The 19,824-nt window shown below is 39.7% G+C and overlaps 3 protein-coding genes across 5 annotated transcripts in view; all 3 read right to left on the reverse strand.

Moving 5' to 3' along the window:
• Positions 1 to 719: 719 nt before the first annotated feature.
• On the reverse strand, positions 720 to 4,435 carry ubc (ubiquitin C). Its single transcript, XM_084400587.1, has 2 exons — positions 4,348 to 4,435; positions 720 to 2,653 (listed from the first exon to the last, which is right to left on the reverse strand). Exon 2 carries the CDS (start codon positions 2,644 to 2,646, stop codon positions 817 to 819), a length of 1,830 nt encoding a protein of 609 aa, XP_084256713.1. The 5' UTR covers positions 2,647 to 2,653; positions 4,348 to 4,435; the 3' UTR covers positions 720 to 816.
• A 307-nt stretch (positions 4,436 to 4,742) lies between these two features.
• tpst2 (tyrosylprotein sulfotransferase 2) lies at positions 4,743 to 15,312 on the reverse strand. 2 transcript variants are annotated; one of them, XM_084401371.1, is made up of 6 exons: positions 15,181 to 15,312; positions 10,622 to 11,125; positions 9,041 to 9,358; positions 7,718 to 7,916; positions 5,900 to 5,950; positions 4,743 to 5,358 (listed from the first exon to the last, which is right to left on the reverse strand). In XM_084401371.1, the coding sequence occupies exons 2-6, from the start codon at positions 11,119 to 11,121 to the stop codon at positions 5,320 to 5,322; spliced, it is 1,107 nt and encodes a 368-aa protein (XP_084257497.1). In that variant the 5' UTR covers positions 11,122 to 11,125; positions 15,181 to 15,312; the 3' UTR covers positions 4,743 to 5,319. The 2 variants fall into 2 exon arrangements, with proteins under 2 accessions (XP_084257497.1, XP_084257496.1); XM_084401370.1 differs by lacking the exon at positions 15,181 to 15,312 and adding an exon at positions 11,458 to 11,595.
• sez6l (seizure related 6 homolog (mouse)-like) overlaps positions 15,301 to 19,824 on the reverse strand; it is a 47,218-nt gene continuing 42,694 nt past the window's right edge. For both annotated transcript variants that reach the window (XM_084401368.1, XM_084401369.1), the window contains 2 exons: positions 18,640 to 18,745; positions 15,301 to 15,707 (listed from right to left, as the gene is read on the reverse strand). In XM_084401368.1, the coding sequence (XP_084257494.1) occupies positions 15,678 to 15,707; positions 18,640 to 18,745 (136 nt within the window). In that variant the 3' untranslated portion in view covers positions 15,301 to 15,677. The remainder of the gene's footprint in view (positions 15,708 to 18,639; positions 18,746 to 19,824) is intronic.

Below are 19,824 nucleotides of genomic sequence, written 5' to 3' on the forward strand. Positions count from 1 at the left end.
GTTGCCCTACACCAACCCGGAAGGATTTTAAGTAGGGCACCTACATTTACTATGATTTCATCATTACCCAGTCAAACGAAAGACATTTAAAAGAGCCATAACAGACATATGAAGGCATTAAAAGGGGTCGCAATGGCTAGTTTTGCAAAGCCTCTGGTGACATCTTGCGGCTGGTTTAATAATTGCAGTGTGCCAGAGATAGTTATGACACAAGAGAATTACCCACACCAGTCTTTATGCCATGGAGCCCTAAAGATGATCACACTTGATATGAAGAAACCAATCCTAAAATGTATGAAATATTTTGTAATGGAATACTCAAATCATCCTACAGTAATGAACTGTTAATTGTATTTTGTACATTTTTGTATATTTAAATGGATTTTATTTTAATCAAATTTAACATTGCATTTTCCCCCACTAGACCAAAGTTTATAAACCCCTGTAGTAGATCAAACATGTGAAATTCCCTTAAGTCATTGGAAGAACCACTTTTAGTTTCAGATGTGAGGGTTAACCTTTCTCATATCCCCAAAAAAGTACATTAAAGTACACCTTCTACACAATTACTATGAGCATAATCACTCACCAATTAATTTTAAATTTGACTTTTTAAACTATTAAAAATACCTATAAACCAATTTTAATCCCCCAAATGTAAACATTTGTAATTTATTGAAGAATTTTGTAAATGACTCAAGAGATGACAGACAGCAAAATCAGGAATGCCAGAACTTTATTGAATGATTAAGATGAACAAAGGAAATTGTAATTGGTCTGATAATTTTCAAGACTTATATATTAAACTTAAGCATATTAATTGCCCCCACGAAGACGCAGCACAAGATGGAGGGTGGACTCCTTCTGGATGTTGTAGTCGGACAGTGTGCGTCCATCTTCCAGCTGTTTGCCGGCGAAGATCAGACGCTGCTGGTCAGGAGGAATGCCTTCCTTGTCCTGGATCTTGGCCTTGACGTTCTCAATGGTGTCACTTGGTTCCACCTCGAGGGTGATGGTCTTGCCAGTCAGGGTCTTTACGAAGATCTGCATACCACCTCTGAGGCGGAGCACAAGATGGAGGGTGGACTCTTTCTGGATGTTGTAGTCGGACAGTGTGCGTCCATCTTCCAACTGTTTGCCAGCAAAGATCAGACGCTGCTGGTCAGGAGGAATGCCTTCCTTGTCCTGGATCTTGGCCTTGACGTTCTCAATGGTGTCACTGGGTTCCACCTCGAGGGTGATGGTTTTTCCAGTCAGGGTCTTTACGAAGATCTGCATACCACCTCTGAGGCGGAGCACAAGATGGAGGGTGGACTCCTTCTGGATGTTGTAGTCAGACAGTGTGCGTCCATCTTCCAACTGTTTACCAGCGAAGATCAGACGCTGCTGGTCAGGAGGAATGCCTTCCTTGTCCTGGATCTTAGCCTTGACGTTCTCAATGGTGTCACTTGGTTCCACCTCAAGAGTGATGGTCTTGCCAGTCAGGGTCTTTACGAAGATCTGCATACCACCTCTGAGGCGGAGCACCAGATGGAGGGTGGACTCCTTCTGGATGTTGTAGTCGGACAGTGTGCGTCCATCTTCCAGCTGTTTGCCGGCGAAGATCAGACGCTGCTGGTCAGGAGGAATGCCTTCCTTGTCCTGGATCTTGGCCTTGACGTTCTCAATGGTGTCGCTGGGCTCAACCTCAAGAGTGATGGTCTTGCCAGTCAGGGTCTTTACGAAGATCTGCATACCACCTCTGAGGCGGAGCACAAGATGGAGGGTGGACTCTTTCTGGATGTTGTAGTCGGACAGTGTGCGTCCATCTTCCAACTGTTTGCCGGCGAAGATCAGACGCTGCTGGTCAGGAGGAATGCCTTCCTTGTCCTGGATCTTGGCCTTGACGTTCTCAATGGTGTCACTGGGTTCCACCTCGAGGGTGATGGTCTTGCCAGTCAGGGTCTTTACGAAGATCTGCATACCACCTCTGAGGCGGAGCACAAGATGGAGGGTGGACTCTTTCTGGATGTTGTAGTCGGACAGTGTGCGTCCATCTTCCAACTGTTTGCCGGCGAAGATCAGACGCTGCTGGTCAGGAGGAATGCCTTCCTTGTCCTGGATCTTGGCCTTGACGTTCTCAATGGTGTCACTGGGTTCCACCTCGAGGGTGATGGTCTTGCCAGTCAGGGTCTTGACAAAGATCTGCATACCACCTCGGAGGCGGAGCACAAGATGGAGGGTGGACTCCTTCTGGATGTTGTAGTCGGACAGTGTGCGTCCATCTTCCAACTGTTTGCCGGCGAAGATCAGACGCTGCTGGTCAGGAGGAATGCCTTCCTTGTCCTGGATCTTGGCCTTGACGTTCTCAATGGTGTCACTTGGTTCCACCTCAAGAGTGATGGTCTTGCCAGTCAGGGTCTTTACGAAGATCTGCATACCACCTCTGAGGCGGAGCACCAGATGGAGGGTGGACTCCTTCTGGATGTTGTAGTCGGACAGCGTGCGTCCATCTTCCAACTGTTTGCCGGCAAAGATCAGACGCTGCTGGTCAGGAGGAATGCCTTCCTTGTCCTGGATCTTGGCTTTGACGTTCTCAATGGTGTCGCTGGGCTCAACCTCAAGAGTGATGGTCTTGCCAGTCAGCGTCTTTACAAAGATCTGCATCTTTACGCTAGAAAGCAAACAAATGTTAATTAATTTCAACATATTGCATTGGTGAATGCCATGCACTTGTCTTTAACTTGTCAGAGTAAAAATAGCTGCTTGTCCGGACAAACAGGATTTTTGGTGCAAATATAATTTATGCTGAAGCAATATTCTGTTTTATCATCTTTGAAGTACTAAAATCTGCATTTGTAATCTTGCAAAGATTATGCATAGTTTTAAATACTTAAATTTGACTAATAAATTCAATTAGAACAACAAGACACTATATGGCTGTTATCTATCAAATTAAAATAACTTGCACTGAAAAATTACAACTGCATTAAATAAAATGTTATGAGACGGTTTTAAATATACAAATAAGTGTTGGGTGGGAGGGGGTATTATTTGACTTTTAAACATTAAATTAAACCGCCAGTAGGTGACCGCCAGTGACCATCTTAATGAGAGAGTCATTCAAACAAATCAGAATATGGAAGTGGTTTATGAATGGGTCATTGAATCTTTGACAACCAATTTGTTCAAAACACAGACTCATTCAGTAATGAAATAAAGATGAGTGTTGCTGTGAGATGAGCTATGGTTCTGCGGTGATGTTTTATTTGGATATTTTTGCTACTGAAATAAAACTCAATTTAATTTAAAATGTAAGTGACATTAATATTAACTACTTTATTGAACTGTTATATGAAATCAGTCACATTCTCAATCGTGATGGTATTGAAGACAGCACTCTTGGCTGTGTGATGTTGCCCAACTATCAAGTTATAAATATAAAAACAGTTTTTTTTCGCAGTATAGGCTAGTAACTGAGTTTGTGTACTGCGCTCGTTTGTTTCGATTTCTCCTTGAGGATGCGCGCCTCAACAGCGCAACCTTGTTACCGTCAGTATGCAGGCTACATTATATATTATCCACCATTAATCGGCTCTTACACTAAACCTAATAAAATCAGAACCTCTCGCGTTTCGGTGATGCCCTAGTTATTTTGTTGTTATTGACGTTTTAATCAGGCTAATTCTTTCACTCAACCCTCCAAAAAATAATAAATCTAACTTAAGCGTTAATGTGGAGCACTTAAAAGTTTGCTCATTTAGGATCGTTAGACAAGCCCAGAATTCTCTAGAAGGTTACTCATAATAAAAGAAACAAACAAGGTAGGTGTGCTCACATGACTACTGCTGACACAGCTGTGAGTCAGGTTAAACAAATGGGCGATTGAAAACAAAATGGCGACATTAACGTTACAGAAAATGGCCAGAATAAATAAGCAGATTACATAAACATACATATTAATACGAGCTATAATTCGATTGGAGAAATAGTTTAATAACGTGTCGACGGCTGACAAACGTTTTAAACGCAGATGAATTCAGATATTCAATGACCTCACCGCCCTATTTTGCGGCCTAATTCGCGGCCAATACTGAATGCGAAAAAAACATACATAATCCATCGACGAACATTATTTAAATACTTAACCACATTAAATTACAAAAAAAATGTAAACTAAATCACAGAGAACATACAAATTTGGTCCTCAGAAACCACCAGGCCGGCTAGCATAAAAGCTACCGCGTTAGCTTTTTCTAAAATATACGTATATATATTCGACGAAGACCTCAAATCAAAACAAAATTCTGTTGTTTTTAAGCAGTGATATACCTGGCGTCGTTTGCGTATAGTTTACTTCATACTTACAAACAAATGTTCTTTTCTTGAAGAGCACGGAGTTTATGAGTCTCTTTCCTTTCGTCACAGGAGCGAATCTAACTGTCCAAAACAAAAGATCCGGGTATTTATACGCAACGCGCTGTATCCTTCCGCCGCTACGCCCAGCGCCCTATTTAAAAAACTGCAGCTATTAAATTTGAAAACTTGGGTTTCATGGGAATCAATAACATATGTGTTATGCTGAACATATACCAATATGCATTTTATACATTAGTTTTGTGGACGTAAAACAGATTTGGTGTGTTCGTGGGGGTTGGGGGACCGGCGGAGTGATATGATTTTCTGCACACGGTTGGTCTTGATCAAATGTTTTGAGATCACGATAATGTCACATATAGGCTTCAAAATAACACATTGCGCGATTTCTGTGAAATATTTTTATTGAAATAATGCACTTTTAGAAACACTGAGGTAAACGGGTTCATTTTGACAATAGAAAAAAAAGAACGGCTTCATTTAATAATATCTAGGTCAAGAAAATGAACGCTGGGCTGGCACATAGCAACAGCATTCAGTGCGTCACCAAGCGCAACGTCACGCTTTTCTCATTTTCCAAAACAAGACACAAAATTGCAGTGTTTATGAAGTGCACTTCAGTGATGGTTTGCTTCCATCGATTAATACGCTTCCGAGAATATCAGGAAGTAAATATACATGTCCAGTCTTTAATGTTATTTTTTAAGACTTGCATCAGTAAATTGCATTCAGCATGTGGTACATATTAAGATTTAGTCACTTGATTCTCTTAATGATTCTGGTGATTTCAAAATAAGGCAGTTCAGGTGACACAGGAATATAACCACAGTTATTGCATAATAATGATATTCCTCATCAGGTTGCTCTCTATCATGTGAAAGGCCTCCAAGGTGTATGGCACAAAATGGTCAAGTTATCCAAAGCTGAACACAAGAACATATTGCAATCAATGCAGAACTCTGTTCAGTTTCTTCCTTCTTTAGAATTTATCTTTGGAGATACCTGTCAAAAGAAAAAAATGTTTTCAAAATGAGCATGGTTAATGCAAAACAACTAAAGACAGCGGCCTATAATCATAATAGGCAACTTACACAGTGCCCACAGAAAGTATTAGGACATATAGGCCTAATATAATCGCTTTAGACAACAAAACACCAAATCAAGTGGCATCTGCACATAAGCGATGCTAGAAATTTTCTACAACTAACTTCTGCCAGTTTTCCAATGACTTTATATCAACTAAAACCAATTAAACCTAGTAGCATAACCACACATGTAGTTCACCTTAACTATGTTCTACTAACTTTTGACAACCAGAAAGTGTCCAAAAGCATATACAATCTTTTTTTATTTATCATTTCAAACCTAACAAGCATATTTATGTCAACAGTTTAGCCTGAAATGTGTGCTTGTGCTGTCTTTCTTTCAAATAAAAGACACTTGCGTTAATGTTTGTCATCCGACTTAATGACATTCAGACATTTTGTGTTTCAAAAATAGTTTAGGGCCAACGTATGTTAAACAATCAAAAGCATACACTTACTTGTGGCCATCTTTTCAGGCTTGTAGGAGGTTTAAAATCTCCTCTCAATACCTAAGAAAAAACATGGAAAAAATGGAAATGACTTTATTACATTTACAAAAAACTACACTTCAAAAAGGTTTTTTTTTCTCTCTCGCAATGATGCCATAGAAGAATCATTTTTGTTCCTGGAAGAACCTTTAAGTTTTTTTCTTAGAGTAAAAGACATTTAAAAAATCTAAAGAACCATTTTCCACTAAAAAGAACCTTTTGTGTCATGGATGTTCTTCATGGAACCAGATGCTGTTACATCGTTAAATGATGATCGTAAACTGCTTGAGTGATGACACTGACACAAGCATTTTCACATGGCAGCTTTACTGTCTCATTCACTATGCATACAGGTGACACACTGAGTTGTTCTGTGCATGTACAATGCAACAGGGAACCAGTACGGAGTGTCATAAGGACAAAACATGCAACTCTTAGAATGCAATACACAACCAGATGCCAATAAGAACCAGTGTTGGGTAGCTAACTACAAGTAGCGACGCTACTAACATAACTACATTTTTCAGTAGTTTGACAGCAGCTCATTTACTTTTAAAACAGTGTAGCTTTTCCAGCAGCTAACTATTTTTACAGCAAGTATGTAGTGTGAAAAAAAGCTATGTTTTACGTTTTGACGAGCCTGCAAAGCATTGAAGTGTTATCGTCTTATAAGATCAGAACATTTTTGCAAACTAAAATTGTGCGCATTATCGGTTCACTGAGAAGAGATCGTCTGATGATTATGTAAAGGACATGCAGTTGAGATGTCATATGAATCGACCTATGAAAATGTAATATGTTCTATATGTTTGCATTTTCTTATATTCATAGAATCTTAGAAACATGATGGTAATTAGATTAAGGTTATAAAATGCACGAGGGCTGCATTCTCAGCTACGTTGATAGAACAAAGAACTGTTATTAACCCTTGTATGAATGTATGTATGTGTATGACCTTGTATACGTGGCTTGACAAAAAGTAATGTGTGACTAATGTATGACCGAGACACAGACAGGGCCTTCACTCAAGGGTAGCATATGATAAACAAGTCTAACAAAGTGTTAGTTATGGCTGAGACATATCTTCATTTAGCCTAGAGAAATAACCTTGGGGGAGTCAGGACTATAAAGACGGAAGGATGCCCTCCTCTCATTGTCGCACTCTGCAGCCACTCTGTATGACTGTATGATTGCTGACCTTTCCTGGCAAGGGAATAATCTTCAAAGACAATTGTTACAGGTTTGTCTCTTATCCAGTAATAAAAAATTGTTTGCCACCACAAAGGTTACACTGTTGTATATACAGTAATTTATGCAAGCCAAAGATGAAAACGTGTCTGGGTCGAAGACTTCAAGCACATACAGGTGAATAATAGCCTTTTTAAACTGATTAATTGTCCTGCTTTATTGCATTATATATCAAATGTCTATTTCTGATGTTATGATGACCCATCATAGTTTAATCTGTCCCGCCACAATTTTTGTAATCAACCTACACGATCACCAATGTCGTGTTTTGCGCCATTGCTTTGGCAAAGTATCTGTCAACCGAAAAGAAACTCGTAAAACATTTATTCAGTTATTTGTAATATACAATGTCATTGTAAAAAAAATCTAAGTAGTTTCAAACTTTAGTTAACTTTAACTTACAAGTAGCTTGTAGCTTGTCAAACTAGTTTCAGAGTTGCTTCCCCAACACTGATAAGAACCTACAGATAAAATCTTATCTTTACTTTGAGTTTCACTGGATTAATTGAAATGCACATATTCTGTGTTATTTGCACATACCCTTTGAGTATTGTTGATCACTTCGGGATCTGGTGGACCATAGTCTGGGGGATTGGCGTTGGGGTTGTAGCCCAGTTTACGGAGCATTGGAGCGATGTTCTCCATGTCCACCTGGACTTCTGCTGGGATGTGGCCGACCCATCGTGTGAGAGCTTCCAGGTTAACTGGTTTGATCACCTGATCCGTGGAGCGTTCGGTTCTTAAAAACATAGCGAGGAGTATTGACAAGAAACAGAAGAAGGCCGAAAAAACAGGGATAGGCAACGTCGGTCCTGGAGTGCCGCTGTCCTGCAGAGTTTAGCTCCTCCAACCCTTATCAAACACACCTGAACAAGCTAATCAATGTCTTCAGGATCACCAAGGGTGCAGATACACGACAACGATATGCTTAAAATGGAGATGTTTTTTCTTTGAGTTACGATCCCCATTCACACAGATCCGCGCAATCCACGACTAAAAACGCTGTATTTGCTGCATGGCCATTAGATGGCGATGAAACACTATATACTGACATGTAATACATGACGTCATAGTTTTCAGAGATTCGCGTTTTTGTTCTTAACACGGAGACCGTTTTCATAAACTTCCACTTTGAAACCCGTTTTCAAAAGTTTGCGTTTTCAGGCACCCAAAACGCTGTTGACGTGTAAATGCACGGCTAAAACGCATAAAAAGTTTTACGTTTTTTGTTGAAAACGGTGTCGTGTAAACAGCCCTATACTGTGTCCGAAATCTCCTACTATACCCATGGGCACTATTTGCGAGGACAGCAATTTGTAGTGGTGTCCGAAACCATGTGGTACGCTCAACAGCAAGAGAATACCCATAATGCACTGTGATGTTCACATCAAATGAATTCCCAGTAGATGGCGCCGCAGCTGAATCATCCATTCATTTTCCAAACCGCAGGTCCAATGTGGGTACAGCGTAATATCATACAGGTATAAATTCCTTGATTATTAAATTGTTTAATTAAGGTTTATACATGCAAGTTTCCATGACAGAGTTGAAGATAAATCTTTTCATTACTACTGGAGCTGCCAGTTTGCTGAGTTTCAAATGATTATTAAACCGCATGCACAATCTATGCAAAAGCAGCAGCCGAAAAATTTCACTCACTCGTTTTCATTCATTCCTTCAAGTGGACTATCTTAGTGGACTTATAGGGAATAGTAATTGAGGGGCCGATTTCAAACACAGCCAAAGGCTACAGGCAGGTGAGTTTTTTTTTCAGGGTTGGAGCTAAACTCTGCAGGACAGCGGCACTCTGGGACCAATGGTGCCTATCCTTGGCCTAAAACATGAAATGTAATTTCACCCTACCGAGATAGTGATACCCCTCCTGGCCGCCCGATGGCCTCCTCATGGTGAAGCACCCCTTCATGCCACGGGGATTTGAGAAAATGAAGCACACGCTGCATGGTGGCTCTTGGCTGCAGCACCAGATCCTCGTAGCGGACCGCCATACACCGCCTTTGGCCTACAGCCATACACTGGGAGAGCATCGCTTCAATTGCATTGCTCCATTTAGTCAGACAGTCCCTGTAGCTGGACAGGTTGAAGCCAGAGATAGTCACTCGTCTGGAGATCATAGAGTGAACTGAAGCTCGGCCATCTCTGAGCATTAGCAGGAATTTCGAGCTGAAAGGACAGATTCAGGACAGATAAAATGCCATGAAAAAGATGAGAAATGGAAAGGATTTTTCTGGCATTTAAACAACAACAAAGGCAAATCAATTATTTTAGACATTTGTCAATTTGAATATATTGACACAGAATCTCATCTCAGCACTTTTTATTTTTATATTTACGCTATCAACATTTGTGAGATTTACTCAGTCAAAACAATTTTGAGTTAAATTGATTTTGTGTCTCTGGAAAATAGTGATCTAGGATTATGTATGTAGGATTATTGTATTATGTTCATTGATTAATTAATGGGGTTATTATTCAGTATTTCCGTGTACATTTAAGACGTCTTTGCTTTCATTATAATCTATAGGTTACTTGAGTGAAATCATTCAATGTGCATTCATAGTGTTGCTATTATGACATTTCTTCAATTAAAATATGGGCAATTAATTATGTAAATATTTATGTAAATACCTTTCAGATGAATCTCTTTTACTGGGATTCTCATCAATTATTCAATTATTCAACTAAGTTGTCGAAATGTAATTTTAGATAGAATAGTTGATTTAGTAATATATATGTAGTGGGGTAAGATGGCCTCTTTGAATCATTTTACATTTTGTTCTATAACATCTAAATTAGCAAAGGTTTCTATTTATTTCCTATAATAACACATTGGCTGATGCATCATCATCCTGCACATGCTAAACTTGCTTAGCATCTAAATATGTTACAATTTAAAAGTAAATGCACATTGTTCTTAAGGGGGCATCTTCTCGCATGTAACCCTGATATAGTCCAGTGATGCAAAGCTGATAATTACTCCAGTCTTAAGTGTCACATGACCCTTCAAAAATCATTCTAATATGATGATTTGCTGATCGAGAAACATTTCTTATTATAATCAATGGTGAAAGCCGTTGTGCTGCTTACGGCTTACCACAATATTTTTGGTGGATTCTTTGATGAACAGAAAGTTAAAAAGAACAGCATTTTTTTTTTTTTTTTCTGGTTACAATGTGAAAGCCTTGACTGTCACTTTTGCTCAATTTAATGCATCACTGCTAAATAATAAAAATATATATATATATATATTTTTTTAAAATCATACTAACCCCAAACTTTTGAATGGTGGTGTAATACAAAATATGCTTTTTATATTGATTTAATCTTATCAAGCAACATAAAATTAATAACTAACGCAAATGTCTTTGAGTAGAACTTTTTAATTAGCATGAAATAAAATAAAATAAAAGAATCCTCTAATCTTACTTGGGGAAAATGTGTGACAGATAAACTGCACTCTTCAGTGTAAAGGGGTCTTTATTGCACAGCACTCGTGCAGGTTCTCCGTGACGGGCGATGATCTCCAGGAGGAAGGCAGAGGTTGCAGCGTCCAGCATCTCCTGACTGACTCCCTCGTCCTCCAGAGCCCAGCGTTCCCCTGAGTCCTGCCTTCCCCATGCCTGCCGCAGGGCCAGCATCCTGGGGATCACCCGCGTCTCCTCCCCGCAGCGGATGTCAGGGTGGGCGTCGAGCATGACCCGCATCAGAGTGGTCCCTGATCGTGGAACACCACCCACAAACACCATTGGCGTGTTCTGATTATACCGATACTGTGTCTGGTTCCAGTTTCGAGACCCTATAGACACCATATGAGTCCTGGGAAGCTCTCCGTGGCATGCCAGCACTCGAAATAGAGTCCTAGTGAGAGTCCACGCTCCGAACACGGTTAGCAGGAGTACAACTGTCCGTTTGACTGACAACCGCATCACTCTGAGACATTGCAAGAGGAAAACATTTTAAGTTTAAACACCGGGTTGACTGCACTTCCTCTGTTGGCTACTTCTGCAAATATTTTGTTGTGAACTGGTTACAGGAACTAAGAGTGTCATTAATTAGATATTATCTATGAATCACACAACATTCTTTAAAAATGCCTTTTTTGCATATAAAAAAAAAAGTGAAAGTGGTTTATGAAACATGCATGATATAGCTACACAGGAAATATGGAGCTGAAAAAAGATAATGCACTCATAAAGTGACATAATACGAGATGCATTAAACACTATACGCACAACAAGTCATTAAGGAAACTATTAGCTCACCTTCACAAGAAAAACAATGAACATCGCATGATCTCCATGCGCTGAAGTGAAGGCAAATGGGCAGAATGCACAAAGAGGAAGTGAACGCAGTTTAGAAATAAGCTATCAGTTAGATCTTTCCTGACAGACAGACACAGACAGTTCTCCTCTACCCAAAAATGTCTTTTCCTGTGTCTCTAAACCTCAAATGTGCTCAATCTGTGCTGAATGAATCTTTGCTAAAACGTGCAAATCTGATAGAAATGCATTCATTTAACACTTTCAAAAAAACATTTAAAGGAAACGGGTGAACTGAGAAATGAGAAAAGGTGTGAAACTTTGACTAATAAATGTGGCATTTGCATGCAAGTAGGAGGCTGGAGGTTTCCGCTGCATTAGACTGTGCTGACATCCCTTACGAAAAAGAAGTTTATTCAAGTGTGCTATTAGTATACTTGTTTTAAACTAAAAATAAGAAAGTATACTTTCAGTCTACTTTTTATGTACTTCTCAGAAATATACTTCAAATTCCACTTAAGTAGGCTATACTTGACTCATACTGACAGAAAAGTCTAAGTATATTTGGCCTATAGCCTACTTGTTGATCGAGATATACTTAAAAGTATAATTAAGTATTCTAAGTATACTTGGCTTGTACTTGTGTTTACTATTTTGATTGAGTAGCTTTTTTTAAAACATAATATTACACACTGTCTTATAAACTAACATGTTCAAGTTTATATAGTAACAAGCTTTCGGGTGGAATAGCTTATAGAGTAAATAAAATAAGCATGGAACTGAACCTGATCTTGTACAGCGATAATAATTCCCTTACGAAAAATAAGTTTATTCAAGTGTTCTAGTATACTTCTTTTCAACTAAAAAGAAGAAAGCATACTTTCAGTCTACATTTTATATACTTCTCAAAAATATACTTTATGTAGGCTACTTCTCAGAAATATAGCTACTTAATTACACTTACTTGACTAATACTGGGAGAGAAGTCCAAGTATATTTGGCCTATACTTGTACTCAATCTTTTGATCGAGATATACTTAAAAGTTTAATCATTCAAAGTATACTTGGCTTGTAGTTGTGTTAACTCTTTTGATCGAGTAGCCTATTAAATATACTTTTTTTTTCATATACAGTCTTATGAAACTTACATTGTTTGAAAATATTGATTAAAATATTGATATAAAACAGTTATCTAGTTTTCTAATTATGCGTATCTTAATTTTTGTGTAGGCTAGTCCACTGGTAGTGCACATAGGAATTTACTTTAATTCTACTTTACTCTTTCCTCACCATTGACTGAATTTTCCAGCTATCCATGTTTTCTCAGTTACGGTAGGGGGCGCTATATATGACACATCTTCTAGTACAGAATCTCCGGATCAAAACACAGGAGAAGAAGAAGCTGAAACAAGTGATAGAAGATTGCTCACTCAAATGTAAAATAATGTGATCATCACACATTAAACAGCTTGTAAATCAAAACTGCTTAATGTTTCCAAATGAAATGAAGCGTAACCCATGAAGAGAAAACGACTGTGATGCTTTGATCTCGATCTACTCCATCTGTGTTTTGATCATCTTTCTAAATCTGATCAAGGCGTAGTCTTTGACAAAAATGAGATTTTCTCATCTTTTTTGATTAAAATGTTGCCTTTATTTATGAAACTTACCAACATTCAAGTGTTGATAAAAAAAGGATGCTTGAAGCTAATAAAATGTTTTTAAAATTAAAGTACTCTACAGTTAAAGGTATTTTTCAAGTATAAAAAAATAACATTTGAACATAGTAGTATAGGCCTACTGCAAGTGCAAAAATTATATATAAATAGTAAACTATAAGTATAATGTTTCACTTAAAGAAAACTTGTAGTATAAAACTACTAAACTAGTAGTTTACTGAGAGTATACTTCAAAGTTGCTACAAGTATTAAAATAGTAAACTACTAGTATACTCATAAGTTCACTTGCAGTACAAATGAGAAACGTAATTATGAACTAGTTGTGCTCTTAAAGTTTACTACTGTTACACTTATAGTACACTTAAACATATACATTTATATACTAAAAGTGGGCCAATTTAGTCCCAAGCCGTATTAAAATAGTACACCTTACAAGTTTATATATTTACTACTACATATTGACATTAGTATACTTACTACATAATGTATACTTAAAAATATACTTGAACATTACTTAAATATACTTCATAAAATGAACTTGAAGTATACTTCTTTTTTGTAAGGGATGCCCAGAAGGAAGATGTTATTGATTGCAAATTGCTTTTTTAATAGTTCATTTATGTATCTCAGAAGATTCCTCAGCAAATCTAGACAGAAATACTGACATACAGTAAAAATGTAGAGCTATAAAATGAGTGTAGAAGTATTCGATTGAATGATCATTTTGAGTCAAGGTCAATTTACTGCAATCTACTGCTGTCACATTTACTGTTGTTCGGCAAATTTTTGCAGTCAATTCAATACAAATCCACACAAATGAGAATTTCCCATGAAAGCGAAAAATTTCCCCACTCAGGTTTCACAGTGGGTTCAAGTTGGTCACAGAAAGCTGCTTATGATTTTTGTGACTGCTGTGGTTCATACATCATCAACAGTCCCCGCCCACTTTTTCAGCAGCGCTGGTTCGGGAAATATTTTTTTAATATTTAACAGGGTTTTTTAAAAAGTCTTTGTTAAAGAGTTATAAGCCATGAACCAAGCCAATCAGCTACGAGGTGAATCACAACACTACAAACTTTGATTGGAATAATTTTTTTTTATGAAAATCGAACAAAATTACTAAGGTAGCCTACAAGACTGTGTACTTTAGTGAGGGAAAGAACTACAATCCCATGAACCTTTGCGAACAGCATAATGAATAAATAAAAAAAGTACAAATGTTGATTACACATTAACAGTATATTTTAAGTTTATTGCAAAATATGCATATACAGTATTGTGAGAGCTTAGAGAGATAGATTCGATTACGACTTCATGGGAGTGGGCGGAGCTAAAGAGCTATTTTGGAGCAAGTTGCTTTTTTCGACTCACTGATTGGTGGAATTTTCTGTATGGCATTATGGGTAATGTAGTGTTTCACTTGGAATTCTGCTGATAAATGCAGTTATTTTTGAAAAATTAGCTGAAATAACATGGGCTGACAAAATCAACTTCCCTATGGGGAAAGTTTTTACTCCCGGAACCCGACTGTTGCACTCTATTGGACCTTTATTTCCCCCAAAAACGTCATTAATGTGACCGTTATGAGCAAGTTTGAGACTTGACTTTTCTTAGGAGAAACATCTGAAATGCATGAGACTCATGCGAGATTTGTAATCAGTGGAGCATAAATGCCCTATTTCTGTCAGATCTCTTTTCAAATAAAAGCCTTTAATAAAATCAGGACACTTCAGGGTTAAAAAAGATTTAAATGAATTTATTTTTCACATTTCTTTAGAGAAATCAGTTACAGTTTTTTCTTGATCTCCAAAAATGAAGTATTCATTAAACAGCAGAGAACATTTCACATATATACTTCAAAATAAATACATCATCTGGTCTCTGCTGCAGTAGGACGTCACTTGCAGGGGGAAAAAATACTACTTTAAAACCTGCACTACAAACTGCTCTAAGTACAAAGACTTAAAAATGACAGCAGGCAGGACGGGCCACAGACAGACAGACACAGGACGGCGCCACCACAACCCCTTTATATCGGAGCACGTACCTCAGGGTTAGACTGTCTCATAAGTTGCAGAATTGAGGCGAAAGAACACTGTGCAAACCCATCACTTGTTTTTTTCCTCTCACTTATCATGTCACACACACACGCACATCCACACACACACACACACACACACACACACACACACACACACACACACACACACACACACACACACACACACACACACACACACACACACACACACACACACGCACGCACACACACACACACACACACACGTTTGTGAACGGCAGAATGAGAGCCTCCGTCTGTGAGTGCATACGTGTTAAGTCACATGTCGTAAAACCACAGTAACGTCTACAGGGCGAACGATCTCTGCACGGATACTTCCTGTTTCACAGACCCTTTCCCTTCACTTCCCTCTCTCTCTCTCTCTCTCTTGAGGTTGGGGAGGTGGGGAGAGTGGAATTGTCAGGATATATTTACATCACTTCCTCTAAGAGCTGGAGCAATACGGGACGTGTCTGTGGGCCTCTTCATATGGACACCTCATATTCTCTCGTGTCCTGTAGAAAATAAACAAAAGAGATGCTGTGAGAATTACCACGTTTGCATGTAAAAAATTCATTGCCCCCACAGGTGATGTTGTTCTCCTAGGTGATTTCCTGGCCCTTGTTATGTGGTTCAGGATGGCTGATTAGGCTATTGCTAGGGTTTTCTGGGAGTTGCTAAGTGGTTTGTCAGGTGTTTTGGATGATTGCCAATACTTATGCGGTTGCAAGGGTGCTCTGGGAAGTTGCCAGGGCAGTGCTATGTGGTTCCTACAGGGTTTTAGATGGTTGCTAGGGAGTTGCTAGGTGGTTGCAAGTGTTTTCTGGGAGTTACTAAGTGGTTTGTCAGATGTTTTGGATGATTGCCAATACTTATGCGGTTGCTAGGGTGCTCTGGGAAGTTGCCAGGGCAGTGCTATGTGGTTCCTACAGGGTTTTAGATGGTTGCTAGGGAGTTGCTAGGTGGTTGCTAGGGTTTTCTGGGAGTTGCTAAGTGGTTTGTCAGATGTTTTGGATGATTGCCAATACTTATGCGGTTGCTAGGGTGCTCTGGGAAGTTGCCAGGGCAGTGCTATGTGGTTCCTACAGGGTTTTAGATGGTTGCTAGGGAGTTGCTAGGTGGTTGCTAGGGTTTTCTGGGAGTTGCTAAGTGGTTTGTCAGATGTTTTGGATGATTGCCAAGACTTATGCGGTTGCTAGGGTGCTCTGGAATGTTGCCAGGGCAGTGCTATGGGTTCCTACGGGGTTCTAGATAGTTGCTAGGGTTTTCTGGGAGTCGCTTAGTGGTTTGTCAGATGTTTTGGATGATTGCCAAGACTTATGCGGTTGCTAGGGTGCTCTGGAACGTTGCCAGGGCAGTGCTATGGGTTCCTACGGGGTTCTAGATGGTTGCTAGGGTTTTCTGGGAGTCGCTTAGTGGTTTGTCAGATGTTTTGAATGATTGCCAAGACTTATGCGGTTGCTAGGGTGCTCGGGGAAGTTGCCAGGGTAGTGTTATGTGGTTCCTAAGCGTTTCTACATGGTTGCTAGGGAGTTGTTAGGTGGTTGCTAGGGTTTTCTGGGAGTTGATAAGTGGTTTATCTGATGTTTTGGATGATTGCCAAGACTTATGCTGTTGCTAGGCTGCTCTGGGAAGTTACCAAGGAAGTGCTATGTGGATCCTATTGGGTTCTAGATGATTGCTAGGTGGTTGCTATAGTTTTCTGGGAGTTGCTAAGTGGTTTCTCAGATGTTTTGGATGATTGCCAAGACTTATGCGGTTACTAGGGTGCTCGGGGAAGTTGCCAGGGTAGTGTTATGTGGTTCCTAAGCGTTTCTACATGGTTGCTAGGGAGTTGTTAGGTGGTTGCTAGGGTTTTCTGGGAGTTACTAAGTGGTTTGTCAGATGTTTTGGATGATTGCCAATACTTATGCGGTTGCAAGGGTGCTCTGGGAAGTTGCCAGGGCAGTGCTATGTGGTTCCTACAAGGTTTTAGATGGTTGCTAGGGAGTTGCTAGGTGGTTGCAAGGGTTTTCTGGGAGTTGCTAAGGGGTTTGTCAGATGTTTTGGATGATTGCCAATACTTATGCGGTTGCTAGGTTGCTCTGGGAAGTTGCCAGGGCAGTGCTATGTGGTTCCTACAGGGTTTTAGATGGTTGCTAGGGAGTTGCTAGGTGGTTGCTAGGGTTTTCTGGGAGTTGCTAAGTGGTTTGTCAGATGTTTTGGATGATTGCCAATACTTATGCGGTTGCTAGGGTGCTCTGGGAAGTTGCCAGAGCAGTGCTATGTGGTTCCTACAGGGTTTTAGATGGTTGCTAGGGAGTTGCTAGGTGGTTACTAGGGTTTTCTGGGAGTTGCTAAGTGGTTTGTCAGATGTTTTGGATGATTGCCAAGACTTATGCGGTTGCTAGGGTGCTCTGGAACGTTGCCAGGGCAGTGCTATGGGTTCCTACGGGGTTCTAGATGGTTGCTAGGGTTTTCTGGGAGTCGCTTAGTGGTTTGTCAGATGTTTTGAATGATTGCCAAGACTTATGCGGTTGCTAGGGTGCTCGGGGAAGTTGCCAGGGTAGTGTTATGTGGTTCCTAAGTGTTTCTACATGGTTGCTAGGGAGTTGTTAGGTGGTTGCTAGGGTTTTCTGGGAGTTGATAAGTGGTTTATCTGATGTTTTGGATGATTGCCAAGACTTATGCTGTTGCTAGGCTGCTCTGGGAAGTTACCAAGGAAGTGCTATGTGGATCCTATTGGGTCTAGATGATTGCTAGGTGGTTGCTATAGTTTTCTGGGAGTTGCTAAGTGGTTTCTCAGATGTTTTGGATGATTGCCAAGACTTATGCGGTTGCTATGATGCTCTGGGAGGTTGCCAGGGCAGTGCTATATGGTTCCTACAGGGTTCTAGATGGTTGCTAGGGAGTTGCTAGGGTTTTCTGGGAGTTGCTAAGTGATTTCTCAGATGTTTTGGATGATTATCAAGACCTATGCGGATGCTAGGGTGCTCTGGGAAGTTGCCAGGGAAGTGCTATGTGGTTCCTATGCAGTTGTAGGTGATTGCTAGGGAGTTGCTAGGTGGTCTGGATGATTGCCAAGACCTATGCGGTTGCTAGGGTGTTCTGGGAAGTTGCCAGGGCAGTGCTATATGGTTCCTACAGGGTTCTAGATGGTTGCTATGGAGTTTCTAGGTGGTTGCTAGGGGTTTCTGTGAGTTGTTAAGTGGTTTCTCAAAAGTAGTTCTGGGTGCTTAGGCAGTTGTTAAAATGTTTGGGCTGATTGCCAGGCTGATTAAGCATTTGCTAGGGTGCTCTGGGAGGTTTCCAAGGTGGTGATATGTTCCTATGGAGTTGCTAAGTGGTTGGTTGTTCAGGTGTTTTGGATGATTGCCAGGACTAGTGTTCTCTGGGAGGTTTTATGTGTTCTATGTGATTGCCAAGGCTTTGTTATGCTGTTGCTAAGGTGTTCTAGAAAACTCTCACCCCTCCAGTCTCGTAGAGGGGGTTGTCAAACTCAGTTTCCACGGTGATTTGGCTGTAGGGATGCGGATACATCAGAGGAAGTCTCAGGTTTGAATGATAACGGCACCTGAGGAACACAGCAGCACATGTTCTCTCGTTTCAGCAATGGACAATCATGGTGTCTGTTTTCCCTCCCACACATATCATTACACTTCAAGCTATTAAATGCTTTATGAAGAAACCAATCTCATTTCACAACATTATTAGTACAAGCAGCTTTGAGCAGTCTATTAAATGAGCAACAGAACATGTGTAAGTGCTCATGAACACTGGCAGCTCTTTATTGCAGCACAACAGACGGGTTACGGAAGTAAAAACTCCATTCATTTTCTCCATAAGGAAAATTAATTTTGAACGATAACTTATAAACCTCTAAAGACAGGCCTACTTGTGTGTATTTCCTTCTGTTGAAGCCGTCAGTTCACGTTACTTCAGCTTATTTTTTAAATAATTGTGTTTAACAGTGGAATTTCTGATGAAAAACTACATTACCCATGATGCTGTACAGAAAATTCCACCAATCAGAGTCAGTCTTGTCTTGTATTGTCTTTTTGTCCAATTTTCAAAGTTTGTAGTGTTATGATTCACCTTGTAGCTGATTGGCTTAGTTCATGGCTTGTAACTGGGGATGCACGATATATCGGCCACCATATCGGTATCGGCCGATATATGTTCACTTTAATGTTAACGTTAACGTTATCGGCCCAATAAGATTATTTAGCCGATATATAAAAGCCGATAAATAATGGATTATTTCCTTCAGCTGAGACACTTCAGATGCGTACTGTTCCTCACGATGGTTTTGAATTGCTTGAAATATGATTGGAAAATACAGTTAAGTGCAACATGCAAGTCTGTCACATGGGCTAGATAAAATTATAATTGTGTGCTTGCGATATGGCTTTTAATGGTGAGACTTTTGTTTTTGTAATCAGGCTCTCAAAAATGATATAACATTTTTTATTAATATTTATCGGCCAATATATCGGTTATCGGCTTTCAAATATAAAGAATTATCGGTATCGGACAAAATTTTCATATCAGTGCATCCCTACTTTTAACTCTTTAACAACGACTATTTTAAGATCCCTATGGGAAAAATTAATGAAAAAAATACTTCCAGAACCAACGCTGCTGAAAAAGGGT

Source organism: Rutilus rutilus (assembly GCF_951802725.1).
Source record: "Rutilus rutilus genome assembly, chromosome: 25".
NCBI classification, from domain to species: domain Eukaryota; kingdom Metazoa; phylum Chordata; class Actinopteri; order Cypriniformes; family Leuciscidae; genus Rutilus; species Rutilus rutilus.